This window comes from Myotis lucifugus, unplaced genomic scaffold, assembly GCF_000147115.1.
Source record: "Myotis lucifugus unplaced genomic scaffold, Myoluc2.0 scaffold_1111, whole genome shotgun sequence".
Lineage (NCBI taxonomy): Eukaryota > Metazoa > Chordata > Mammalia > Chiroptera > Vespertilionidae > Myotis > Myotis lucifugus.
In genome coordinates, this window is record NW_005872159.1 from 40,075 (window position 1) to 63,116 (window position 23,042).

General features: G+C 59.5%; 2 protein-coding genes across 5 annotated transcripts in view; one reads left to right on the top strand and one right to left on the bottom strand.

Moving 5' to 3' along the window:
• CUNH7orf50 (chromosome unknown C7orf50 homolog) overlaps positions 1 to 23,026 on the bottom strand; it is a 63,092-nt gene extending 40,066 nt beyond the window's left edge. For 3 of the 4 annotated variants that reach the window (XM_023748061.1, XM_023748060.1, XM_023748062.1), the window contains exon 1: positions 17,917 to 18,046. Coding sequence is in view for 1 of the 4 variants with exons in the window: in XM_014449306.2 (XP_014304792.1) it covers positions 17,917 to 18,072 (156 nt within the window). In the remaining 3 variants the exon portion in view is untranslated. Of the gene's footprint in view, positions 1 to 17,916; positions 18,074 to 22,867 lie in introns of those variants that run through there. The other variant, XM_014449306.2, reaches the window with a different exon arrangement.
• GPER1 (G protein-coupled estrogen receptor 1) lies at positions 1,441 to 5,369 on the top strand. The gene has a single exon (XM_023748057.1). It carries the CDS (start codon positions 2,172 to 2,174, stop codon positions 3,279 to 3,281), a length of 1,110 nt encoding a protein of 369 aa, XP_023603825.1. The 5' UTR covers positions 1,441 to 2,171; the 3' UTR covers positions 3,282 to 5,369.
• Positions 23,027 to 23,042: the final 16 nt, after the last annotated feature.

The following is a 23,042-nucleotide window of genomic DNA, read 5'->3' on the forward strand; positions in this document are numbered from 1 at the left end:
CGGCGGCCGTGAGCACAGTACCTGGGCTGGCCAGGAGCCCTTGCAGGACAGGGGGGTCTGCTCAGAGGGGCACGGGCGGGCACCGGCTGCGGCACAGGTAAGTCTGTCTGGGTTCCTGGCTCTGCCTTCAGGTGGGTGCGCAGCCGTAACACCCTTGGAGCTAAAAAGGTGTTAGCTCCTTTTTACCCATAGCAGCTGGGCACGGATATGGGTAGACTGGGCACCAGCTGGGGCCAGGGGCCCCCAACCTCTGGGTAGAGCCAGGCTCCATGGGAGAAAACCCCAACTCAGCTCTCATGGTGTCGGTGTGACGCAGGAGGCTCGGTGTGCGGGCTGCATCCCAACTCTCGCCCGTGTCCCAGTGAGGACCGGCGCCCACAGGACAGGCAGCGCCCGCAGCCCCGCCGGCCAGCACAGCCCTCTGTCCTCCTTTAATGAAAAGGCTTGCCCGACCCAGAAAGCGCCAGTGATTGACTCCCTTTACAAGGACGCGAGCCTAATGGGTCTGACAAAATGTGGCCTGGCTTCTCTCGATGGACAAGCAGTGGGGCCCACCCGATGGCGCACCCCGTCTACTGCTCCCCACCCTTTAGTGGGTGCTCGCGGCCAGCCCCGTCCCTGCACCTCCTCCTAGACACAGCCTGGGTGGAGGTTCCCTCGCAGCCTCTGTGCCGACGCAGGAGGAGGCCGGTGCCGCCGCACCCCACTCACCTTCACGCTTCCCCCAAGAGCCGCCTAACACTCCTCAGGATTCCCACATTTAAAGAGCAAAGCAAACAGCCAGGGCAGTTTTTACAGAGAAATAAAAGAGGCTCTAAAAACACAGACTAAAATCAAATGTATCGATCGCCACGCAAAGGGTCCTGAACATAGAGCTGGGCAGAGGGGCTGCTCTCTCTTTAGTTTCCAGCATTTTCGAGCGCGAGGTCTAGGAATGTCTAGTCTGGGTTGGCAACTCTTCAGAATCGGTTCCTCATGGCCTCCTGGGGTTAAATGAAAACTCTCAAATCAACAATTCAAATCCATTTTAGTGGGACCAGCCGGTTCCTCTGGGCTTCTCTGCCCTCGAGCAGCGCGTCCCTCCCTGGGTCCCTGGGTGGGGCCGTCCTGTGTGCTGTGGGGCCTGCCCACTGCCGGGGGGGGGGGGGGGGGGGGGGGCACTCCTCCCCATTGTGACCTAATACCGCACTAGCCGACCCACAGAGAAGGGGGGGGGGGGACGACGACAGTGAAGTGCAGACCCGAAGCCCCAGTTTCCACAGAGCTGCCCGCATCGGCCAGCAGCCGGCCGCCAGCCCCCAGAGCCGGCTGAAAGGGCGGCTGCCTTGCCCACTTCCAGGTCACCGAGTTGCTAGGTTACAAACAGCATTACAGAGCATATTAGGTGTGACAGTAATTGTCAACACACTGAATACAATTTCAATAGTGTTCCCTAAAACAATTACCATTTTCATTCCTTAGTTTGTCTTTCATGCCATGTTATTTAAAAAAGTTTCATTTTCGGCATCTAAACTTAGTGCGAGGCTTAGCAAGGAAGCGAGATTTCTTGGATCACTTTCCTGTCAGAGAAGAGGTTCTACCCCGTCTCCCCACGGCGCCTGGGATCCAGTCTTTCAGAAAAGCTGGGTTTTTCCCTTCCTGCTTATTCCTCTTTCCAACGGCTGCCAACATAAATTTTATCTCCTCTCCTGACAGACAGTAGTTTTCCGAAGATTTCCAACCCGTCTGCACATTACTTCACAAGCTGCCACTGGACCGCCAGAGGCTCCGGGTGAGGCTGACTCACTGTCCGTCCGCCGCAGCCAGCCCTCGGGGAGCGTCTATTTCTCTGCCTCGGCTCAGCAGCACTTGTCCTCCCAGAAGACACACCTGCAGGGAGCCCTCCGCACCCACAGTGCACCTGCCTGCAGAATGACGGGTGGAGGGCGCACCGTGCCCCTCTGCTCCCAGGTGCCTGCAGGAGCGGGTCGTGCAGAGCCCGCCCGCCGCCCGCCTCCTCCTGCAGAGCAGACCCCGGCCGCCAGGCTCCTGCTGACGGGCTCCGAGTGAGCAACGCCCGGCTCACTTCTGAGGACGGCACCTTTCTTTCTAAAGATGGATGTGCTGCTTAAGACGGGTTTCCGAGAGCCTCGCGGCAGAGCCTGAAGGCCGCACGTGGTGGAGGTGTGGGCATGACCCCCCGAGCGCCCGTCTCTGGCATGGAGACCGACCCCGGAGCCTACGACAGCACCCCCGTGGCGCTCAACCTGTCCCGCGTGCTGGCCGGCAGGGCACTGGCAAACCAGACAGGCGAGCTGGCGGCGCCCCCGCACCCACAGTACGCCATCGGGCTCTTCCTCTCCTGCCTCTACACCGTCTTCCTCTTCCCCATCGGCTTCGTGGGGAACATCCTGATCCTGGTGGTGAACCTCAGCTCCCGGGAGAGGATGAGCATCCCCGACCTGTACTTCATCAACCTGGCGGCGGCCGACCTCATCCTGGTGGCCGACTCGCTGATCGAGGTGTTCAACCTGGACGAGCAGTACTACGACATCGCCGTGCTCTGCACCTTCATGTCGCTCTTCCTGCAGATCAACATGTACAGCAGCATCTTCTTCCTCACCTGGATGAGCTTCGACCGCTACCTCGCCCTGGCCCAGGCCATGCGCTGCGGCCTGTTCCGCACCAAGCAGCACGCCCGGCTCAGCTGCGGCCTCATCTGGATGGCCTCGGTCTCGGCCACGCTGGTGCCCTTCACCGCGGCGCACCTGCAGCACTCCGGGGACGCCTGCTTCTGCTTCGCAGACGTCAGGGAGATCCAGTGGCTGGAGGTCACCCTGGGCTTCATCCTCCCCTTTGCCATCATCGGCCTCTGCTACTCGCTCATCGCCCGGGTCCTCGTCAAGGCCCACAGGCGCCGGGGCCTGCGCCCGCGCCGGCAGAAGGCGCTCCGCATGATCCTGGCCGTGGTCCTCGTCTTCTTCATCTGCTGGCTGCCCGAGAACGTGTTCATCAGCGTGCACCTCCTGCAGCAGGCGCAGCCGGGCGCCGAGCCCTGCCAACAGTCGTTCCGCCATGCCTACCCCCTCACCGGCCACATTGTCAACCTCGCAGCTTTCTCCAACAGCTGCCTGAACCCCCTCATCTACAGCTTCCTTGGGGAGACCTTCAGATTCAAGCTGCGTCTGTACATGGAGCAGAGAACAAGCGTGTCGGCCCTGAATCGCTTCTGCCACGCGGCCCTGAAGGCCGTTGTTCCGGACGCCGAGCAGCCAGAGGTGAGGTTCAGCAGCGTGGCGTGACGGGAGCTGCTCCCGCACTCAGCACCGCCCGGGCGAGGGCACCGAGGGGGTCAGGGCATGCCAGGGCCTCTCCCAGCTGGAGTGCTGCCACCCTCGGGCTCTCGGGCACCTGCACCAGCTGCTGCAGAGCTGGGCCACCACCATGCTCCCGATGGCAGTCACGGATGCCACAGGCCTGGGACCCGCGTGGCCCTCTCCGCGCAGACTGTCTCACGGCAGCAGCAAGGAGGGCGCTTTGGTGGAGCGCCTTCGTGCCAGGCAGCTCGCGAGGAGCCTGCCCCTCAGGAGAAATGGAGCCTGAGGCTGAGCTGACACTGCCCCGTCCGTGTCCGCAGGCTGCGTGCGTGCCCAGTGCCTTTGGTCCCCAGGTGAGAGTGACACCTGTGCGCTCAGGCTGCCTGGCACCATCGCTCCCTCCATTCCAACTGGACGCAGTCTCTGCAGCAACGGAGTGGAGGGGCCCCGAGGGCGGCTCCGGGCACACGGCGAGACGCTCCAGCTCGCGGGGACAGTGGAGCAGTGAGGACGCCGTGAGAACAGTTCTGGGTAAAATGTAAAGAGGTAACAGCAGTGGTGGCTGGCACTGCTCAGCTCTGTCAATAAAACTCGTGTGCTGGTGCCTCCAGGTTCTCGAAGCAGCTCCCTCCCGGGGCGGGTGGGGCTCACGGAGCCCCGTAAAGTCTCCTGCGCGATGCGGCTCCTCACTCACGTGAGAGCTCTTAGAGGCCAACATCTCACCGCAGCCCTGGACACGGCGGCATCTCTGGGGGTCTGAGCCCTGCTGCACCATCCTTGGGCAGAATGTTCCACGCGGCCTCACTCTTCTAGAAGGTTCTGGCTGTCAGCACAAGCACAACCCGCAGTCCTGCAGGGACAGCTGCAGCTCCGGACAGTCAGGGAGTCCGCAGGCGGGGTCCCGAGAAGTGGGCAGGTCTGTCCATCAGGTGGGGTGGCCCCGGGACAGCAGCGGGGCCCCCACAGGCTGCCCCGGATGCACTGAACCAGCTTCCGGGAGCACGAGGCCTGGGAGAGCCCCGTAAAAGGTCCGGGGTGTCTGACAGTCCCTGCCCCCCCCCCCCCCACCTCAGGCGGGCAGGTGAGTGTGTGCTCACGCCTGCAGCTGCAGCTGTCACACACCCAGAAAACATCAGCTCTCCAACGGATCTGACTCCTGCTGTTGAGCAGTGAGTGCGGATCCCGCCTGGAAATACCAGTTTAAAAGCCAAGGGAATGCAGGTCACCAGACGGACTGATCCCAAGGGTCCTCCTGGGTGGCCTCCACCGAGCGCTTATCGCAGGACGCTAGCTGCGACTCGAGGTGACGAGAGCCCCCGGGTGGCAGGGTCCTTGCACACAGAGAGCCTGTGCACCCCCCACCCCCCGCACAGCCATGAATGAGCTGGTCCTCGGGCCGTTTCCCGCCCTGCGTCCCCTGGGAGGAATGGGCTGTCCCGAGTCTGTGGTTCCCGTGGCCCTTGCACAGGCTCTGAAGGAAGATGCGTGGACTCAGTCTCCAGGTGAGTCGCCCAGGCCCCAGGAGACTGGGTCCTCCAGGGAAGTCACTGCTTCAACAAACAAGAGACGGGGGACGTCCTCCTGAGACCCGGCCCAGCATGGAACACGCCGTCCCTGGCCAACGACATGGCATTTTTCTTCGCTGACTCAACAATGCAAACGGCCCAGGAACGGAGAAAACCCCAGCAGGCCACTGTCTCAGAGGACACTGGTCTCATCGAGCAGCTCCTTCCAAGAAACGGAGTTAAATGCAAAGGTCCTCCCTCGCCGCCACAACAGCGCTCTCCCCCACAGCAGCACCCGAGCTGCCCGAGGGGAGACCTGCTTCCGGGCTCCCCGAGTCCCTTTCTACGTCCCCTGAGTCTCACAATTCCATCCCCTACCCGACCCTGGGGGGGGGGGGCAGCTCGGACAGCACATGTCCAATCCCCCTTAAAGCCGAGCGCCTAAAAGGACAGATTCCCACCCTAGCTGGTGTGGTTCAGTGGATAGAGCGTTGGCCTGCAGACGGAAGGGTCCCGTGTTCGATTCTGGTCAAGGGCACATGCCCGGGTTGCGGGCTCGTTCCCCAGTGTGGGGCGTGCAGGAGGCGGCTGAATCATGATTCTCTCTCATCAGTGATGTTTCTCTCTCCCTCCCTCCCTTCCTCTCTGAAATCAATAAAATATACTAAAAAATAAATAAATAAAATGATGGACTCCCACACCAAATCTGGCAGGAAGCTCAAAACCGGGCCAGTGACTGCACGCCAAAGCACGGTGCCCGAGGACGCTGTCCTCACCACACTCCCCAGACCCAAGGCCCAGAGAGCTGCGCTCTGCGCGGCCACCGGACCGTGGGAGCCCACAGGACCCTCCTGGGACGGGAGAGAAACACAGGAGCCAAGAGTGACTGCGAGGCCCTGGAGGAGTCAGATCCACAGACAGGAGGGGGAGGCGGGAGCCAGGGCCTGGGCAGCGAGTGCTCACGGGGACAGTCTGTTTGGGAAGGTGAGAAAGTTCTGGAGACGGTGGTGGTGACGGATGCACAACAATGTGAACGTGCTCACTGCCACTGAACGCTACGTCGAAGAATGGCTAAAAGGGCCCTCGCCGGTGTGGCTCAGTGGATAGGGCATCGGCCTGCGGACTGAAGGGTCCCGGGTTTGATTCTGGTCAAGAGCACATGCCTGGGCTGTGAGCTCGGTCAGATGTGCAGGAGGCAGCCAGGCCATGATTCCCTCCCATCACTGACGTTTCTATCTCTCTTCCTCTCCCTTCCCCTCTGAAATCAGTGAAAACATATTTAAAGAAAAAAAATGGCTAAAAGAGTTCATTTTATGTTGGGTGCATTTTATGACAATAAAAGAAAAAAGTGAGAACAGGATTTTGCCTAAGCAAGGGAGCAGTGGGAGGCTGTGGGGAAGCCCACTGCGAGGCGCTCAGTGGACGTGGAGTTTCGGGGTGGGGGGTCTCAGGGGGAGCCCTCTGCGAGGCACTCAGTGGACGTGGAGTTTCGGGGTGGGGGGTCTCAGGGAGAGCCCTCTGCGAGGCACTCAGTGGACGAGCGAGGGAGCAGTGGGAGGCTGTGGGGAAGCCCACTGCGAGGCGCTCAGTGGACGTGGAGTTTCGGGGTGGGGGGTCTCAGGGGGAGCCCACGCGAGGCGCTCAGTGGACGTGGAGTTTCGGGGGGCCTCGGGGGAGCCCACCGCGAGGCGCTCAGTGGACGTGGAGTTTCAGGGGGCCTCTGGCTGGGCGCAGGAGGAGCAGCTGCTGGAGCTGTGAGGGCAGGAGGCTGGTGTGGGTTCTGACTCCACAGCCGGACGCTCCTCAGAACCCCCAGGCCTTTAGAGCAGCAACACGAGCAAAGACTGAGCCATGAACTGCTCGTTCCCACAGACGCAGCGGCCCCACCGCTTGGTGCCGGGCGACCCAGTGCTTGTTCTGGCCGCTCCTGTTTCACATCCCCTCCTGGCGCCCCCGGTTCCCCCACTGAGTGTCCCGAGGAACCCCTCCCCCCCCCCGCCCTGTGTGAGCGTCTACCTGCCCAGCCCTTCCCTGAAGTCACATGAAAGCAGCGCCATCGAGCCCCGTGACAAGGACTCCTCCCATCCAATGCCAGTCCTCCTGCTGCCAGGAGCAGAGCCCCCAGGGTCTGACCGGGCCCTGGGCCCGTAGCCGGATAGGACGGACGCTAAGGTGAGGTCAGCAGGCGAGAAGGAGGGCATGCCGGCCGCTTCCAGGTCACCTCCTGCCAAGTGTAGCCGTCGGCCCTCACTTGGTCTGCCCCTTGCCCCAAACACAGACGTGCAGGGGGCGGGGAGAGGCTCCCTCAGGCCCTGCAGCGGGTCCCCAGACAACTCATGACCAGCCGCCCAGCCCTGCCACTCCCCTCTGGACTGTGAAATCATGTCCCCCTGCTTAAGGTCTGGACTGCGGGGTCTATCGCCTGGCGACTGGTCAGCCTCCACCTCGGTCTCAGGCCCTTCTTCCTGGTCATTCCCAACATCTGCCGAGCCACCTGGTACAGGAGCCCTGTGCCCTGGGGTGGGGGGCACCTGCCACATCCCTGGTCACGGCCAGTGCCCGCAGTCAGTGCAGGCCCTGCCCGGAACAGCGGCCTCGCCGCCCAACCTCCTGGTTCTAGGTGGCGCCTCGCGAGGTGCAGATGGCAGCGCTGTCACACTGAACCCCGTGGCGATTTTTAGCTCCAAGGGTGTTACGTCTGAGCACACACACAAGCCGGGCCTCTGCTGCGGGCGCTCCGACGCCATCCTGGCTGCTCCAGGTGCAGGCGGAGGGGGGCCGCGAAGACGAGAAGGGCCGCGGCCCCGACACCGCCCACAGGACGAGAGCTAAACTGGACATGTTTATGCTCGAGCAGCAGGAGGCGAGCTCTGTGCCTGGGAAACTGCTGCAGAGCCGCCACTGTTTTCCCAGCTGTGGCGACGGCGCCTGGGAAAGCTCGTCATTCCACCACAAAAATAATCCGGAGCTGAGCCAGCAGCTGCCTCAGCCCCCATCTGCATCTCGGACCCTGAACCGGAGCTCCCGAGTCCGCTGCTGCTGAGCTGAGTGCGCGTCACCGTGAAGGAAGCCCCCCCCCCCCAGCATGTGTGGTGTCGCTCCTGCACCAGGAACCACCCGCCCAGGCTCCATGGAGCAGGGGCCGTGGAGACAAGCCGCAGACGCGCTGTGCGCCCTTTCCCGACGGGAGCACGAGCATCCATCCAGAGCAGCTCTGGGCACCCCGGGGCACAATCCCCCGGGTCTGACAGGCCCCGGCGACACCCTCCACACCACGACCAACCATCTCAGGACTCCTAAAGCCGAGAAAGCAGACTCGCTCCGGCCAGGGGCCTGCGGCTCTGCCACAGCCATGGAGGCTGTCGGGGACACGGGAGCACCACCCCAGCCTCTGGGAGCACTGCAGACGGACAGGCCACCTAGACTCAGTTCAATCTCAAAAACGGCAAAAGGACTAACCAGTGAGTCTTGTGACCTCAGGATCACGTGTGAGCGCGGAGAGCCAACCGCGCTGAGCCGGACACCCGCCCGGGCGCACAGCGAACCCCTCGTGAACCCCGCGCTGTGGTTTCACCAGGGCACGTTCTCCCCGCCAAGGAGACCTGCTGACAATCAAGCTGCGTTCCACGTTACGCACAAGCACACGCGCGGCCATGGGCCTTGCTTTCCTGTGTGGGAGACGCTAACACACACCCGCCCCCAGAGTCCTGCCATGTCTGCCCAGTGGGCGGCGTTTTCTCATCCACATTGGAAGGCGGGAGGGCAGGTGGAGGGGCTGTTTGTTTAGGGCAAAAGCCATAAACAACAACCGACGGGGGAATCTGTGCTTCATGAAGAAAGCTGTGCAAGACGACAAATGCTGCACCGGATGGTGAGAAACACGGCGGCCACACGGCAGGCAGACAGCCGGCACGCAGCAGTGCGGTCAGCGTCACAGCATCAGCGAGGTGGCAGCTGAAACCCCGCGAGGCCCAGGTGCGGGCACGGGGAAGGCGCAGCAGAGGGAGCGCTCCGCGGTGAGACACTGCGGCTCCCGGCCCTGCGGTGCCCTCGCATGTAGAACCCGATTCTGGTTCCCTCCCCTCCCATGTTCCCTGTCTTTTCTCTCACTCTCCTTTAACACGGTCATGTCTGATCAGAGGAAATAATAACACTGCTTTCTAAAGTCACAGTTTGCTGAGCTATTTTGTGCTGACACAGGAAGCAGGGCTCACAGATGCTCCCTGGCTGCCGCAGGGCCGTCGGAGCCGGGACGATGACGGGGCGGCTGGAGGGCGGCCGATGGGCATGCGATGGGGAGGCTGCATCTCCGTGGCCGGCGGGAAAGCTGCTCAGCTCCCAACTCTTGGGCGGTTCTTGCGGCTCAACAATGACAATGAGCCCGGAGCCGGTCTAGTCTGAGGCACCCGCTCGGGCCAGCCTGCAAGCCGACCACAGACTGTCGTCCCAGCCCCCCTCTGCTCCAAACGATGCCCAAAGAGCTCCTGGAGAAAGACAAGGACATCACACACAGGCAGGGCAGACCCAAAGGGGGACCCAGCAGGACACCCCGCCCGCCACGAAGCCAGAAAACCGCCCGGCAGTTTCTAGTCACTGAAGCCACGCCCACATCGCCACGCGGAAGCCAGTGCTGCCCGCCGGCCCTGGCCCCCACCCCCGAGGAGGGGCTGTCCTCTCCCCAGCGGGAGTGCCGGACCGAGGCCTGAAGCGCCAGCAGGGACTTGCCGCGCGCTGTGGCGACTCGGGCGCTGGGTCTCCCGCGACGTGGAGAGGCTTAGGGAACAGCAGCCGCTCAGGAAAGCAGGTGGCAGTTTCTCCAGGAACGACACACGCACGTGCCAACCCCCCCCAGGAGCCTCACGGTGCCCTCCGAGAGGAAACGTGCCCTCGCAGAAGCAAGGCCCCGGGAACAGCCTCGTGCCCTGGTCCCAGGCGAGGGGCTGTAACGGGGCACGAGGGGGCGTGGGTGACGTAGCACTCTGTGCCCTGGCCGTCCGCGAGGGTTAGACACCCACCTGTGACGGATGCACAGAACACCCACGAGGACCCCCACACACACATGCACAAGATGCACGCACGAGCACCCCCACACGAGCACCCCACACACGAGCACACGCACACGCACCACGCGTGGAGCCTGAAGGAGTCTGGGTGGCACCATGTCCACTGCCTGGTTTTGATGCCACAGTCTGTCATCAATGGGGGAACAGGGCAAAGGGCACAGGGACCTGCAACTTACTACGTATCTACAATAATTTCAAAAGTAAGTTTTCGTTAAGAAAACGTAACACCGGGCACCCCACGGCACAGCCCTGGGGCCTGTGTGAGCGCCATCACAGGTGACTTGTTCGCTCCTGCGCTGGGAGCTCACGTCGCCCACCCGCCAGGGGCTCCCTCTCAGCAGGCCCCACACTTAGCTGCCCCCCCTTCCATTCAGAACACAGAAGGGACCAGGGACCCCAGAGGATGGGGGGCTTGGAGTGCTGGGAGGAGCCTCAGAAGTCTCCCACTTCACCCCCCCGAATCCGTCCAGTGCACCCCAGAAACACCCCTCCCCCCTGTCCCAGCCGAGCATGTCCCTCTCGCACGGAGGCTCGGGTTCTGAGAGGCCTCGCTGGCAGCTGCACCTCCCTCTGTGGTTGCTCACCGCGCCCAGCTCGGACCCCAAAGCGCGGAGTGCAGAGCCCGCTGGACAGGACGGCGCAGCGTCGAGCACTGAGCACTGAAGTCGGCGGCAGCTCCCACCTGGGGGCAGCTCCACGTCGCCCGGCCGTCCCCACACGGAGGCTGAGCAGCCGAGCCAAGTGCCCGGAGCCCCAGCCTTTAAAACCCTGGACAAGGCTCCATCGGGGGTTCCAGCCGGGGTTTCCGTGTCCCGGGGGTTTGTCCTTGTGCGTCCTGGCAGCTGCAGCCAGGAACCTGGTCAGTACCTCCCATGAGACGGGGGAGCTGGGGCTGGGGACTCAGCTGGCTGGAGGCTCCACACTCCGGCTCGCGACTGTCAGGGCCTGTGTCCCGAGAGAGGGCACAGGTGTCCTCTCAGCAACAAGTGTCCATGAGCACAGTTCTGGTGGCTGAACTTCCCCTCTATGCAGAGACGAATTTACAACCCAAAAACGTTCGCCTGCAGCTCGCAGACGCCGTGTTCTCTCCCGCATTAGCCCTCTGTGCGGTGCCACGGCCACCTGTCCCACCGCAGCGATGCCACTCCCTCACAGTGCCCACAGCAAAGGCCTCAGGGTCCCCCACCTCAAGTGCATCCCAGCCTCCTTCCAGCAGGAGACCCAGAGCGGGGGCACGAGGCCAGGGAGGGCTGCTCTGCAGCAGGGACCCCTCAGACATGGGAGCCAGCCGGCTGGAGGCCACCCCGTCACAGCTGTGACCAGGAAATGCCTTCCCACTTTGGTGGCTCCATCATGGAGCCCAGGACAGTGCAAACCACAGCCCGGGCCAGCTCGCCTGCCAGCTCGCTTTGGCAAATAGCCTAGACTTGGGCCCAGCCCTGCCGCTCGTTTACGCGCGCCTGGCAGCACCGACGGTGTGGCAGACGGCCCCCCAAGCCCGAGGCACTTCACAGCTGGCCCCGAGGGAAGAAATCTACCAAACCCCGATTTGATTTAGACCAGCTCTGAGGAGCGGGGGAGGGATGGGGACCAAAAACACTGGTCAAAATGTAAAAAACAACTATTTTCATAAAGCATCAAAGAGCTAACAAAAGAGTAGGGAATCTCAGGCCCAAACTGAGGGTAGCAGAGCTGGCGCCCAGCGCCGTGACAGGGGCACTCCGCCCAGGGCAGCTGCAGGTGCCTGGGGCATGAGCTCGGCTTGGGGAGGGGGTGTGTATATGGGGGGCATCTTGCCAGCATCCTTCATTCCTTCTGAACTCTGCACCGTGTCCCATGCCTCCTGATCTAAGAACAAGTTCCAAGCACTGAACAGAAGAATAGACCAATTGCTGGGATGAGATGCAAGTCCAAGAGTTTAGAGGGGGTTAACATGTTTAAAAAGGACAGAGTATGCACCAAATGATAGGGTATAACTGCATCTTTCTCTGAGAAAAAATAAAGTCAGATTCCCACCTCACATAAAACACAAATATAAATTTCAATTAGTTTAAAAAACAAAATATAAAAATCAAATTCAGCCCTAGCTGGTTTGGCTCAGTGGATAGAGCGTTGGCCTGCGGATTGAAGGGTCCTGGGTTCAATTCCCATCAAGGTCACATGCCTAGGTTGCAGGCTCGATCCCCAGTTAGGGGGCGTGCAGGAAGCAAGCCGATCAATGATTTCCTCTCATCGTTGATGTTTCTCTCTCTCTCTCCCTCTCCCTTCCTCTCTGAAATCAATAAAAAAAAAAATCAAATTCATAGAAAAACACGTAAGAAAATGTGTTTATAATTAACTAGAAGAAAGACTTCTTAATAATCATTATGTTGTATACCTGAAACTAATGTTATATTAATTAAACCTCAATAAAAAAATCAAAATTTAAATTTAAAATTCACCTGTCATAAAAAGTTCCTAAGAAGAATATTATCATCAAAAACCATGAAACAAATTGGGAGAAAGTATGCATAGTATATACACAAAAAAATCTTTTTTTAAAAAAGGTAACTCAACAGAAAAGTAGGCAAAAGATGTGAAAAGGAAACTCATGGGAGAAAGACAATGGCAATCTGTCCATATATATAAAAGGCTCATGTGCCAAGTGTGTGCCTGGGTGATGACGTCACGTAGCAACACCCGGCCTCCTCTCCCTAGCGACTAGCCTTCTTGGTGTTTCTTCAGCCCAGGAACAGACTTGCTTTACAGCCAGGTGGAAACATTTTACACTGTAACAATCATGTGATCCCCACAGAAGTCCTGGAGTAGGCAGATAGGAGACGCAGTGGAATCCTATTTTCTTTTCACTAGCCAGAAAACAGAGATTTAGAAAGTTTAGAACCTTGACCCGACTGAACAGAAGTAAAAAATGGTGGAACTTGAAAATGACTTCAGGTTTTCTCACTGCACAGAATATAGTCAGACACGGCTGCAGTTAAATATTTTACCCTTGGTTCTCCCTGTGTGATCTACAATAATAATCTGCTTTGCGTTGATGTTTACTGCTGCGTTGCTGACAATGACCTGAAGGAGAAGTTGGGGTGCTTCACTGGGCTGGAAAAAGTTTAGCTGCATCAGAAAGCAGGTCTAATGAAGCAAGTTTGTTCTATAAAAGGCTAAGGTGACTCGCGCATGCACCATACACATAGAGCTCTCGCTGGCGCCAATCGCACGTGTGTGTGTTTCCATCTGTCATTGTCGATCGTGAATTTGGTTGACACTTCTGTTATAAAGGGCGGAGAGTGAAGTTACAATATTTCTTCTAATTAATGTCCTTTCGATGTGCATGAATCCGTGCCCCGGGCCTCGTTAACAAATAGCTGAAAACTGTCTGCTTCACCAGTGAGCTCTGAAGTGTGAAGTACACAGGCCTGCCCTTCACCCACCAGGTCAGCACAGCCAGTCCCAGCTGCCTTGGAGGAAGGGGGGGGGGGGAGTGTGGAGCGGGGCCCCTGGGGGGTCAGGCATCAGATTCCTCAGACTCGGGGTGCAGACCCTGCCCTGCCATCCCTCCAGGTGCACATCCCAGGAACGGACACAGGCAGTGCCACACGGACACTGTTTCCAGGGGCACCTGCTGCAACCGCAGGGAAGTCACTGACCCTGGTCTATGGACTGGGCTCCTGTCCCTGGTGCCCGCCCAGCCCACGTCTGTCAGTTACAATTCCAGGCCTGGCAGCCCAGTGCTCAGTAGGCACAAAGTAGAAAACAAAAACAATGGGAGAGAGGAAATTCTGCGAAGGAAAACAGTCCCGGCTCCCAGGGAGCTGCTGGGCCAGATTAGCAGCCCCGCCCCTTGAGGACAAAGAGCCCACTGCCAGACCAGAAACGTTTCTTGCGGCGAATACCACTGGTCTGAGGTCTGCTGGCTCGGGCAGATGCTCCGGCCGCAGAGTTCACGGCCTCTTGGCTGCTTTGAAAGAGCCTGCAGCTCAAGCCCATGTAACTGGCCGGGTTTCCAAGATTACAAACACCGTCCGACCCTTTGGTCCCGTTTCAGCCATGCCCGTGGAGACCACCCTGGGAGCTGGGGACCAACGGGCTCTGGCGAGCGCCCATCACATTCTGAAGGGAAAGAGGGGTTACTATCCTTCCAAGTTACCTGTCACTGTGGGCCAGAGTCATCCACACGCAGGACGGACAGCCCGGCCCGCCCCTCGGGCCTCTCCCCTCCCCCTCACGCTCAGTTGAGAGCCAGGCCAGAGCGCGGTGCTTCCTTACGTGGTGCTGGGCAAAGCGGCCCCACGCGGCCGCGCCACCGCCGACAGTTCCCAGCCGTGCTCTAGGGGACCAGGCCGGGCAGGTGTCTCCTCCTGTGCTCCCCAGGTGACCCGAGCCAGGAAACTGGGAGTCTCCTCTGTCACCGGCCGGACAGGTGACCGTGCAGGCGACCCAGCCTCCGAGAAGCCGGCACCGGCACCTCGGCCCTCGGCATCAGGGGCGCGGAGAAGCCAGCATTCAGGTACCTTTGTAAGAGGAAGAGCGAGTGCTCTGCCAACACCAGGGATTCCCGGGACCGAGAGCAGCGAGAGGAGCCCGGCGGCCGCCCCGTCTCCAGGCGGCGAGGCTGCTCACAGCAGCAGAGGGGTGCTCGGCCGGGTGACCACCAAGTGCAGACGCTTGACCGGCTCGAGGGTGACAGGAGCTGCGCTGTCTCCCTCGGGGGCTGGGCGTCGGGGGCAGAACAGACAGGCTACACATGTGCTCAGGGAGAGCGGCGGGGGGAGGAGGCCAACCCGCACCAGCCCTCCCTTCCCAACCCCAAACGCACCCGAGCCAGCAGCCCGTCTCAACCCTGTTCATGGAACATTTGCTCCTCACAACCCTTTCATTCAAGGAAGAGACCGGTTCTGTCCTGCCCCTAAGTGCAGGCTCACGAGGAAGGTTCAAGAAGCTCTGAGGCCCAGCCGGTGTGGCTCAGTGGTTAGCGTTGCCCCATGAACCAAGAGGCCACTGGTTCCATTCTGGGTCAGGGCACATGCCTGGGTTGTGGGCTCCATCCCCAGTAAGGGCATGCAGGAGGCAGCCGATTGATGACTCTCTCAACAATGTTTCTATCTCTCTATCCCTCTCCCTTCGTCGACCTCTGAAATCAATAAAAACATACTTTAAAAAAAAGCAGCTGTGGGAAGGGGAGGGAGGGCAGGGCGCACGCTGAGGCCTGCTGGAGAGCATCAGCTCAGGGGCCTAGAGGCCCATCCAAAGGCCCTCGCTCTCAGGTCCTCTGCAAGATGGTTACCACGGCGACGCTGAGGCCTCCACAGAGCACCCACCTCTCCCTAGTCCAGGCTCACAAGGGCCAGTGCAGGTTAATGGCCAGTGAGCTGAGCAAACCCAGAAGCGAGAAGTGAGCAGAGGCCCTCACGGCCGGAGCAGCACAGGGGCGCCAGCATGGACCCTGGAGGAAGCTGGACCAGTCAGAGGAGCAGACACAGCCCGCGGCCGAACTGGGGAGGGGACTCTAACTCGGGGACACCCCCAGGGGCAATGAACTACCACCACGTGGGATGCTTCAGCCATCCTGGCACAGGTCCAGGGCGCTGGTGCTGTGGGAAGTGACCACATGGGGACCCGCAGGCCGCCCAGACAGACATTTCCGGGAGGACAACACAGTGGCCCCTGGGGACAGAGGCGTCTCCCTTCTCCACTGGATTCCAGAGGTTCTTCCAGGACGGGGGCGGGAGGGGCACGGTACTTTTCCACAAGCTCCCAGTGCCGGGAGGCGCTCCCCGGCCAGGCGGCCACCCTCCGTAAACTCAGGTGCGGCGGTCAGCGCTGTCCCTCAGCAACGCCGGCCCCTCTTCCCTCCTTCCCACGAGAAGCAGCGCGAGCGGAGAGGCACTGCTGTCAGCGGAGCAGGGAGTGTTCTCGGGACAGCGACTCCACCTCCTGGGAGACTGGCCTCACAAGACAAGAAGGGTCCTGAGGACACAAGCCCCAGCCGACCCGACTCGCTGAGACGCACCCAAAACCCTCCAAGTGCCCGACCCGCTGGGCCCAGCACCTGTGGGGGAACCAGCAGCCCCTGCGCCCCGCTGGCCAGGTGGGGCTACACAGGCCTCGGGGGGGCCTCCGGGGCTGTCCGCTGGCTCGCTCTCTCTCACAGGCCGCCTCCTGTGCTGGACCCTTGGCACCTGGCGGACACTGAACCGAAGGCCGGGACCGCCAGGGCCTGCCCCTGGGAGGCAGACAGCGCACACCCGGGCGCCACAGGACATGGGAGAGACCCACCACAGGCTTGCTTTTCTCCTTCGCTTCCCAGATTTCTCTTAACCAACATGAACTTTAATAACGAAAGACAATCACTTTTAACAAAAAGAGCACCCCCCCCCCCCGCCAGAAATTGTAACGCGGGCCCTATTTACCATAAAGCCGCGCGTGGTCCTGCAGTGACGGGGGAAGCTGAGACTCTTATGACAAAACTCAATCGCAAGGCGGCGTGTGCAGTTAGTTCACTTAAAGCAACGGGAGGGCCCAGAAAGCAGGACAGTGTCACAGAAACAGTCCACGAAAGCCACAGGAGTGACCGAGGCTCCGTAAGAACGGGGTGCTGGCCACGGAGCCTGAGTGGCTGTAGGAAGCAGTTTCCATCTGGGATCTGGGACCTGGGACCCGGGACCCGGGACCCGGGACCCGGGACCCGGGACCCGGGGTGGAGAGGGGAGAAGAGTGAGCCAGCAGGCCCAGGGCCTTGGGGTGGCTGCACCCACAGCCAGGCAGGTGGCCACAAAAGCAAGGGCCCTTGACCCAGGGGCCGTGGGAGCAGGAGGAGAGCTGCCTGGGCTCCGTGCATCCCCACACCTTGTAGGTCCTCAGGGTACGCAGGACAAGTGGGGGTCCTGGGTGCTGGCCTGGCCTCTTGCCCCACAGCCCAGCTAAGCCAGGCACCTTCTTTCACATACCCCGCCCTCCTCTGCTGCCCAGCCGGCCGGCCAAACCGGTGCACGCTGCCTCCTGAGAGCAGAGCTGCCGACCGGATGGAGTCCTGGAGTGACCCGACCCCAGGCATCAGACGCTGAGCACCTCTAGACTTCCACGGTGGCCCCGGGGAACCCTTTCCCAGGCCCAGATGCCACACACACTCGTGCTGACATCTGCTCTAAGTGGCTCCGAGGGCCTGCTCTCCTGCCCCTCGTCCCCCTGCACGACAACCTTCCCCCATGTCCTGAGCAAAGGCTACCTGTCACCTGCCCTGGGGCAGGAGCCCTCTGGGGCACAGCCACTGGCTGGTCTGAAACACGGTGCGGAAGGGAACAAACATGCTGCCAGCAACAAGCCCCGCGGCCCAGCAGAGGGTTCCCAGCCTTCCTTCCGAGGGAGCTGGAGACGGCCTGGCCAGCTGTGTGACGGCAGGTCTCTACCGGGTAACCTGCCGGCCAGGAGTTAGGGAGCAGCCCGTGGCCATGCCAGAGCGCCCAGCTGTTCAGTTCGTGGGATCAGATCACTGACACGAGGCGGGACCACACGGCACTGCACGGGCTCGCGTGAGGTTACCCGCCACCCTCTGCGGCACGGCGTGACTCCGTCAGCAAACCTGCCTTCACGTGACTGACTCTGCATCTCCCGCTGCTCTGACCACCGCACACCAGGAGCAACACCTCACTCAGAACGTGGCGGTAACAGGCACGGCACACATTTTCTGCGGCAGGATTACACTCCGCTAAGATGAGACACTTTTAGACGCGAATTCCTACACACAGGTTCCCTGGCCGCGCTCCGGGCCACCCTGGTCCCTGTGCACAGCCCAAAGGCCCCGCTCCAGCCCTCACCACCTGGCGCCTCGGTGGAGCCATCAAAATCCCCTGGAAACACAGATCTGGTGGCGGAAGGACAGTCATGGTGTTCCCACCTAAGAGTGATGAGATTCCTGTCTGTCCGAAGTGCGTCCGGAGGACCCTGGACTTGCCCACACGTACCCAGTGCCATCCTCCGCGCCACCCACAGATGCCAGCAGCACGGCCCGACCTGTCCCTCCAGGTTAGGCCACGGTGAGGCCGCGTGAGCTGCACCTACCTCAGGTCGGGCTTCCGTGGACCCTTGTGGGGCTGCGGGTGCCAGAGGTTTCTTTGCTGCCGGCGGTTTTTCTGCTGCCGGCGCCTTCTTCAACTTCCTGTTCTTCTTCTCTGGCGCGCCGGGTGTCCCGGGAGCCTTCCTCTTCGGCGCGGCCATCCTGCCCCAGGAAAGCAGACGGGAAGGACCATGCTTGTACGTGCTCCCATGTGAAGCACAAAGGTGTTTCGGGGAGCACGGAGCACGTGTAAACGTGACAGGAGGCCAATCGCCCAGCGTCATCGCCTCCGACAACCAACCCAACCATCTGGTGCAGGGTCCTCAAACGTTTTAAACAGGGGGCCAGTTCACTGTCCCTCAGACCGTTGGAGGGCCGGACTATAGTTTAAAAAAAAACTATGAACAAATTCCTATGCACGCTGCACATATCTTATTTTGAAGTAAAAAAACAAAATGGGAACAAATACAGTATTTGTATTTGCATGTGGCCCGCGGGCCGCAGTTTGAGGACCCCTGATTTGGTGGATGCCTTTCTCTTTTCTGAGGTTTTAACAGGCAGGGTCGGCAAGAGTAGGTTTACAGTTCTTCGTATGAGAAATGATACAATAATTACTAAATAATAACACAAGAATAAACTGTTTCGCTTACTCACAGCTGTAAATCTAATTTCCCCACCCTGTATATATTCTGTATTTCTTTTTTTGTAAGTTTGTGTTTTTTTACTTGACTTCTCAGAGAGGAAGGGAGAGGGAGAGATGGAAGCAATGAGAAGCATCCACAGGCTGCCTCCTGCACGCCCGAGCTGCCATCCCGGCATGTGCCCTGACTGGGAATGGAACCGCGACCTCCTGGTGCATGGGATGATGCTCAACCAACCGAGCCACGTGGGCTGGGCTATATTCTGTATTTCTAACTAAACGCGAACACGAAGCTTTTTAACATTAAGAGAAAAGGCCCAACACATCGACTGGCTGCCTCCCGCATGCACCTCGACCGGGGCCGGAGATCAAGCCTGGGACCGAGGCTCTGGACCAGCATCAAGCCTGCGACCCTCAGTCCAAGGGCCGCTGCTCTAACCACTCAGGAAACCAGCTAGGGCAAGAGAAATATCATTGTAATGACAATCAAAATTCTCCAAAAGTGCAAATTACAAAAATGTGTCTATTCCCCAATTATTGACCATTTGGGGTTATTTTTATTTCCTGCGATTACACTGACTCGCACCAGGGGCCACATTCATGCTGTCACCAGAGCACTGGGCTGCTCACACATGGAGCCCATGCTGCATGGCGCGAGGAAGCAGCAGCGCCTGGGCCAATAAGGGCTGACATGTGGCGAGGGCTGCATGGGAGCCGGTGCGTCTGCTTTCTCCAGCTCCACAGGACCAAGCTCCACCCGCAAGAACAGAGAAAAGCCCACGGGTTCTAATCCAGGCGCCTTCGTGGCCACGGCCTGGGGAACCCAGAGGAACGGTGGAGGCCCGGACCCTAGAGGCACGTCGGAGGCTCGGGACCTCTGAGTGGGGACGTATGAAGGGACCAGGCTGATTTTCGGAAGGAGAAGCAGGAACGGAACCAACTCCAGCTGCTGGTGCTGGGGGGGGGGGGGGCCAGAGCAGGAAGAAGGCCTCCCCCCCACCGGCTTCCGGCCCCTTTGGGTGGAGCCTAAAAAGGAGCTGAAAACAGGAGCATTTTGCCCAGACGCTGCCACGTGGACAGGCGCCCCTAGAGCTGCGACCACATGGTGACCAGCCTGCAGACACACGCGTGCATTTCCCGGCACTTCCTCCTTAGTGGAAATAACCCCATCACAGAGCAACAAGGGACTGAATAAGTCAATCAGGATCAACCAGTGCAATGGAATCCATTCAAAAATCACAACACCCTGGCCATGTGGCTCAGTGGGTGAGCGTCGACCGGCAGGTAGGGCAGCAGGCAGCCAATCAATGATTCTCTCTCATCAAGGATATTTCTATCTCTCTTCCTCTCTCTGAAATCAATAAAAACATCTTTTAAAAATCACAGTAAATGAGAACGCATTACAGATATAGGATGAAAAATGTAGAACACTATGTGTAGTACCACTGTGTGTGTGTGTGTGTGTGTGTGTGTGTGTGTGTGTGTGTATTCCCCTGGCCATGAAAATGCCTGTGGACATCAACAAAGCCTTTGCCCAAGGGGTGGGGTTACCAGGAACTATTTTTTTACAGCTCAGTTTTATCTTGCTTTTCTCAAGGCTCTATACTTGAAAAGCATAATTAGCACTGTGATAAGAAATCTGGAAAGAATACGACTGTTGACAAAGGGGCTTTGAAAGACAAAGAACTCTGCCAGCCAATTACCTTGTTGAAGAAATAAGAAAAGTTTAGCACAGCGGTTCTCAACCTGTGGGTCGAGACCCCTCTGGCGGTCGAACGACCCTTTCACAGGGGTCGCCTAAGACCATCCTGCATATCAGATATTTACATGACGATTCATAACAGTAGCAACATGACAGTTATGAAGTAGCAACGAAAATAATTTTATGGTTGGGTCCCAACATGAGGAACTGTATTTAAAGGGCCAGAAGGTTGAGAACCACTGGTTTAGCAAATATTTACATAACAGTTACCATAAAAGTTAAGTTAAATCTATATTCATTCTGTAAGTTATCATTAAAAAGTTTAACCACCAAGTCTGTTTGCTAAAAGGGGGAAAAGGCTTCCACATTATAAAAAGGTTTCTTTTAATAGTTCCAAGAGATGGCAACTCATGAATCTGAGACAATGTTTGTATAGAAAACTCCACTTCCTTCCACCGATAGTTAACGCGCCATCGACAAGGGGCTGAGACCATTCGATGGGAAAGAGCAGCCTCTTCCACAGTGGAGCTGGGACAGCTGGCCGTCCACATGCACCGGACGGAGTGGGGCCCTCCCTCACACCCCACAGAGCTCACTCAAAAAGGGTAAAAACCTAAACGTGAGAGCCAAACAACCGAAGTCTAAAAAGAAAACCCAGGAGCAGCGCTTCATGGCCTTGACAGCAGCTTCTTAGATACGACACCAAAAGGAAAAACACAGGTAAGTGACCGGTCAGAATTAAAAAGGTTTGTGCTGCAAATGACACAAGACAATAAAAGGGCAGCCTACGTACGGAACGGGAGAAAATGCACGCAAGGCTCATATCTGACCGGAGACTTGTACCCAGAAGGTGTCAGAACTCTTGCAACTCAGAAAAAAAAAAAAAAAAAAGACAAAGACAAATAGTCTTATTTAAAAACGGGCAAAGAGATGTGAATATAAAATTTCCCTAAGCTACACAAATGGCCAATAAGCACACGAACGATGCTCAACATCACTGTCATTCGGGAAATGCCAATCACAGGCCAGGCCGCTTGAGTCGCTGGGCCGGCTCTCAGACGCGGAGGATGCCGAGGACCCAGAGCTCCCTCTCACGGCCGGTGGGATAGGAACCGGTCAGCCGCTTTGTAACGGGAAGGGCACCTCCCAACTCCCAGGGCAGAGGCCCCTGAGGGAGGGTCTGGGCCCCACCGTCCTCTAGGTCTAGGGGGCCAGTCCCAGGGGCCGCGCCCAGGCCGGTGGCTGCGCTCTGCCCACTTGGATGAAGGACTATTCCAGTTCGGACTTGCCCACCTAGACGCATGGCCTCCCCGCCTGCCCTTCTGCTCCCCTCCCAGCCAAGCTCTAAACCCTGTGATGACAAGCACCCCACCCACCAAGCCCACCCCCATCTCTCGCTCTTTCCAGCTCACCCTCTGCAAGCCTCCTCGCCCTCCTCATTCCGCTTCCACAACCACAGGCCCATGTCCATCGTTACAATCTCGCCCTCGCAGGCGCTCGGCTCCTTCTCGGGCAAAACCCCGACTCCGCGACCTGTGCCAGCGGCTGGAGGCCCCCAGGACCAGGCTGGCGGGTCTCCCCAGCCCCAGGGCGCTCCCCAGTGCCACCCAGGAATCCCCCCGCTTCTCCCAACTGCAGCCACGGGCCAGGTCTCCTGACCTCTCCAGCTCCAAAGTCATCCCCCCACCCCCCCATTCTCAGCGGAAGGCCTTAACTCCCTATCACCGACTGCCACAAGCTCCTAGGTCCTGGGACCTGTCCTTCTCCCGTTGCCATGGAAACTGCAGGCTCCCCCAAGGCCAAATGCTGCTCTCGGGTGCTGGGGCCCACCCCGCCTCCTGCACCCTCTTCCTCCCCTGCCCACGAGTCAACCACCACCAGGCCCCACACCTCAGCCGGCTCTCGCGTTTGCTTCCTTCTCCGGAGAGACCTCAGGAGCGGCCCACCCGCACCCGCCCCAACCGGCACCAAACGCGCTCTCTCCTCCCATCCCCGGCGACGCCCAGGTGCTAACAGAGCCTCTCTCCGCCCGACTCGCCCCTAGACGTCCGCCTCGACGGCAAGACCTGAAAACACACACACAGCTCCTAACAGCTCGGCCGCAGCCTGATAGCGACCCTGATCCTCCCAAACTTCAGGAGGACCTAAGCAGCGGTTCTCAACCTGGGGGTCGCGACCCTTTCACAGGGGTCGCCTAAGACCATCGGAAAACACACATATAAATACATATTGTTTTGTGATGAATCACTATGCTTTGATGATGTTCAATTTGTGACAATGACATTGGGGGTCACCACAACATGAGGAACGGTACTAAAGGGTCGCGGCGTTAGGAAGGTTGAGAACCGCTGAAAGGATGCCTGAGCCGGGCCGGTGTGCTCAGTGGTTGAGCCTCGACCTGTGAACCAGGAGGTCACGGGTTCGATTCCTGGTCAGGGCACGTGCCCGGCTGCGCTGGACCCCAGTGGGGGGCGTGTTTTTCTCTCACTGATGTTTCTGTCTCTCTCTCCCTTCCTCTATCAAGTCAACAAAATACATTTATAAAAAATGCCACCATCTCCAGCGACCCTACACCCCTACGGGCAGGGCCCCCGGGCGCCAGTGCGTCACTCACCGCGGGGTCAGGTGCCGCCTCCCTCGCGGGAAGACCCCCGGCTCCCGCCGCACGTGGAGAAGGCGGCGTCCTCCCCGCCCGCGCGCTGCCCCGGGCGCTCCGCCACAGCCGCGCGCTGTGTCCCACGCGTGCTACCGGCCTCTCCGACCCCCCGGCCCCGGCCGGCAAGGGCACC

Coding starts and splice junctions, on each gene's coding strand:
- GPER1 (XM_023748057.1), top strand. CDS start 2,172: ATGACCCCCCGAGCGCCCGTCTCTGGCATGGAGACCGACCCCGGAGCC.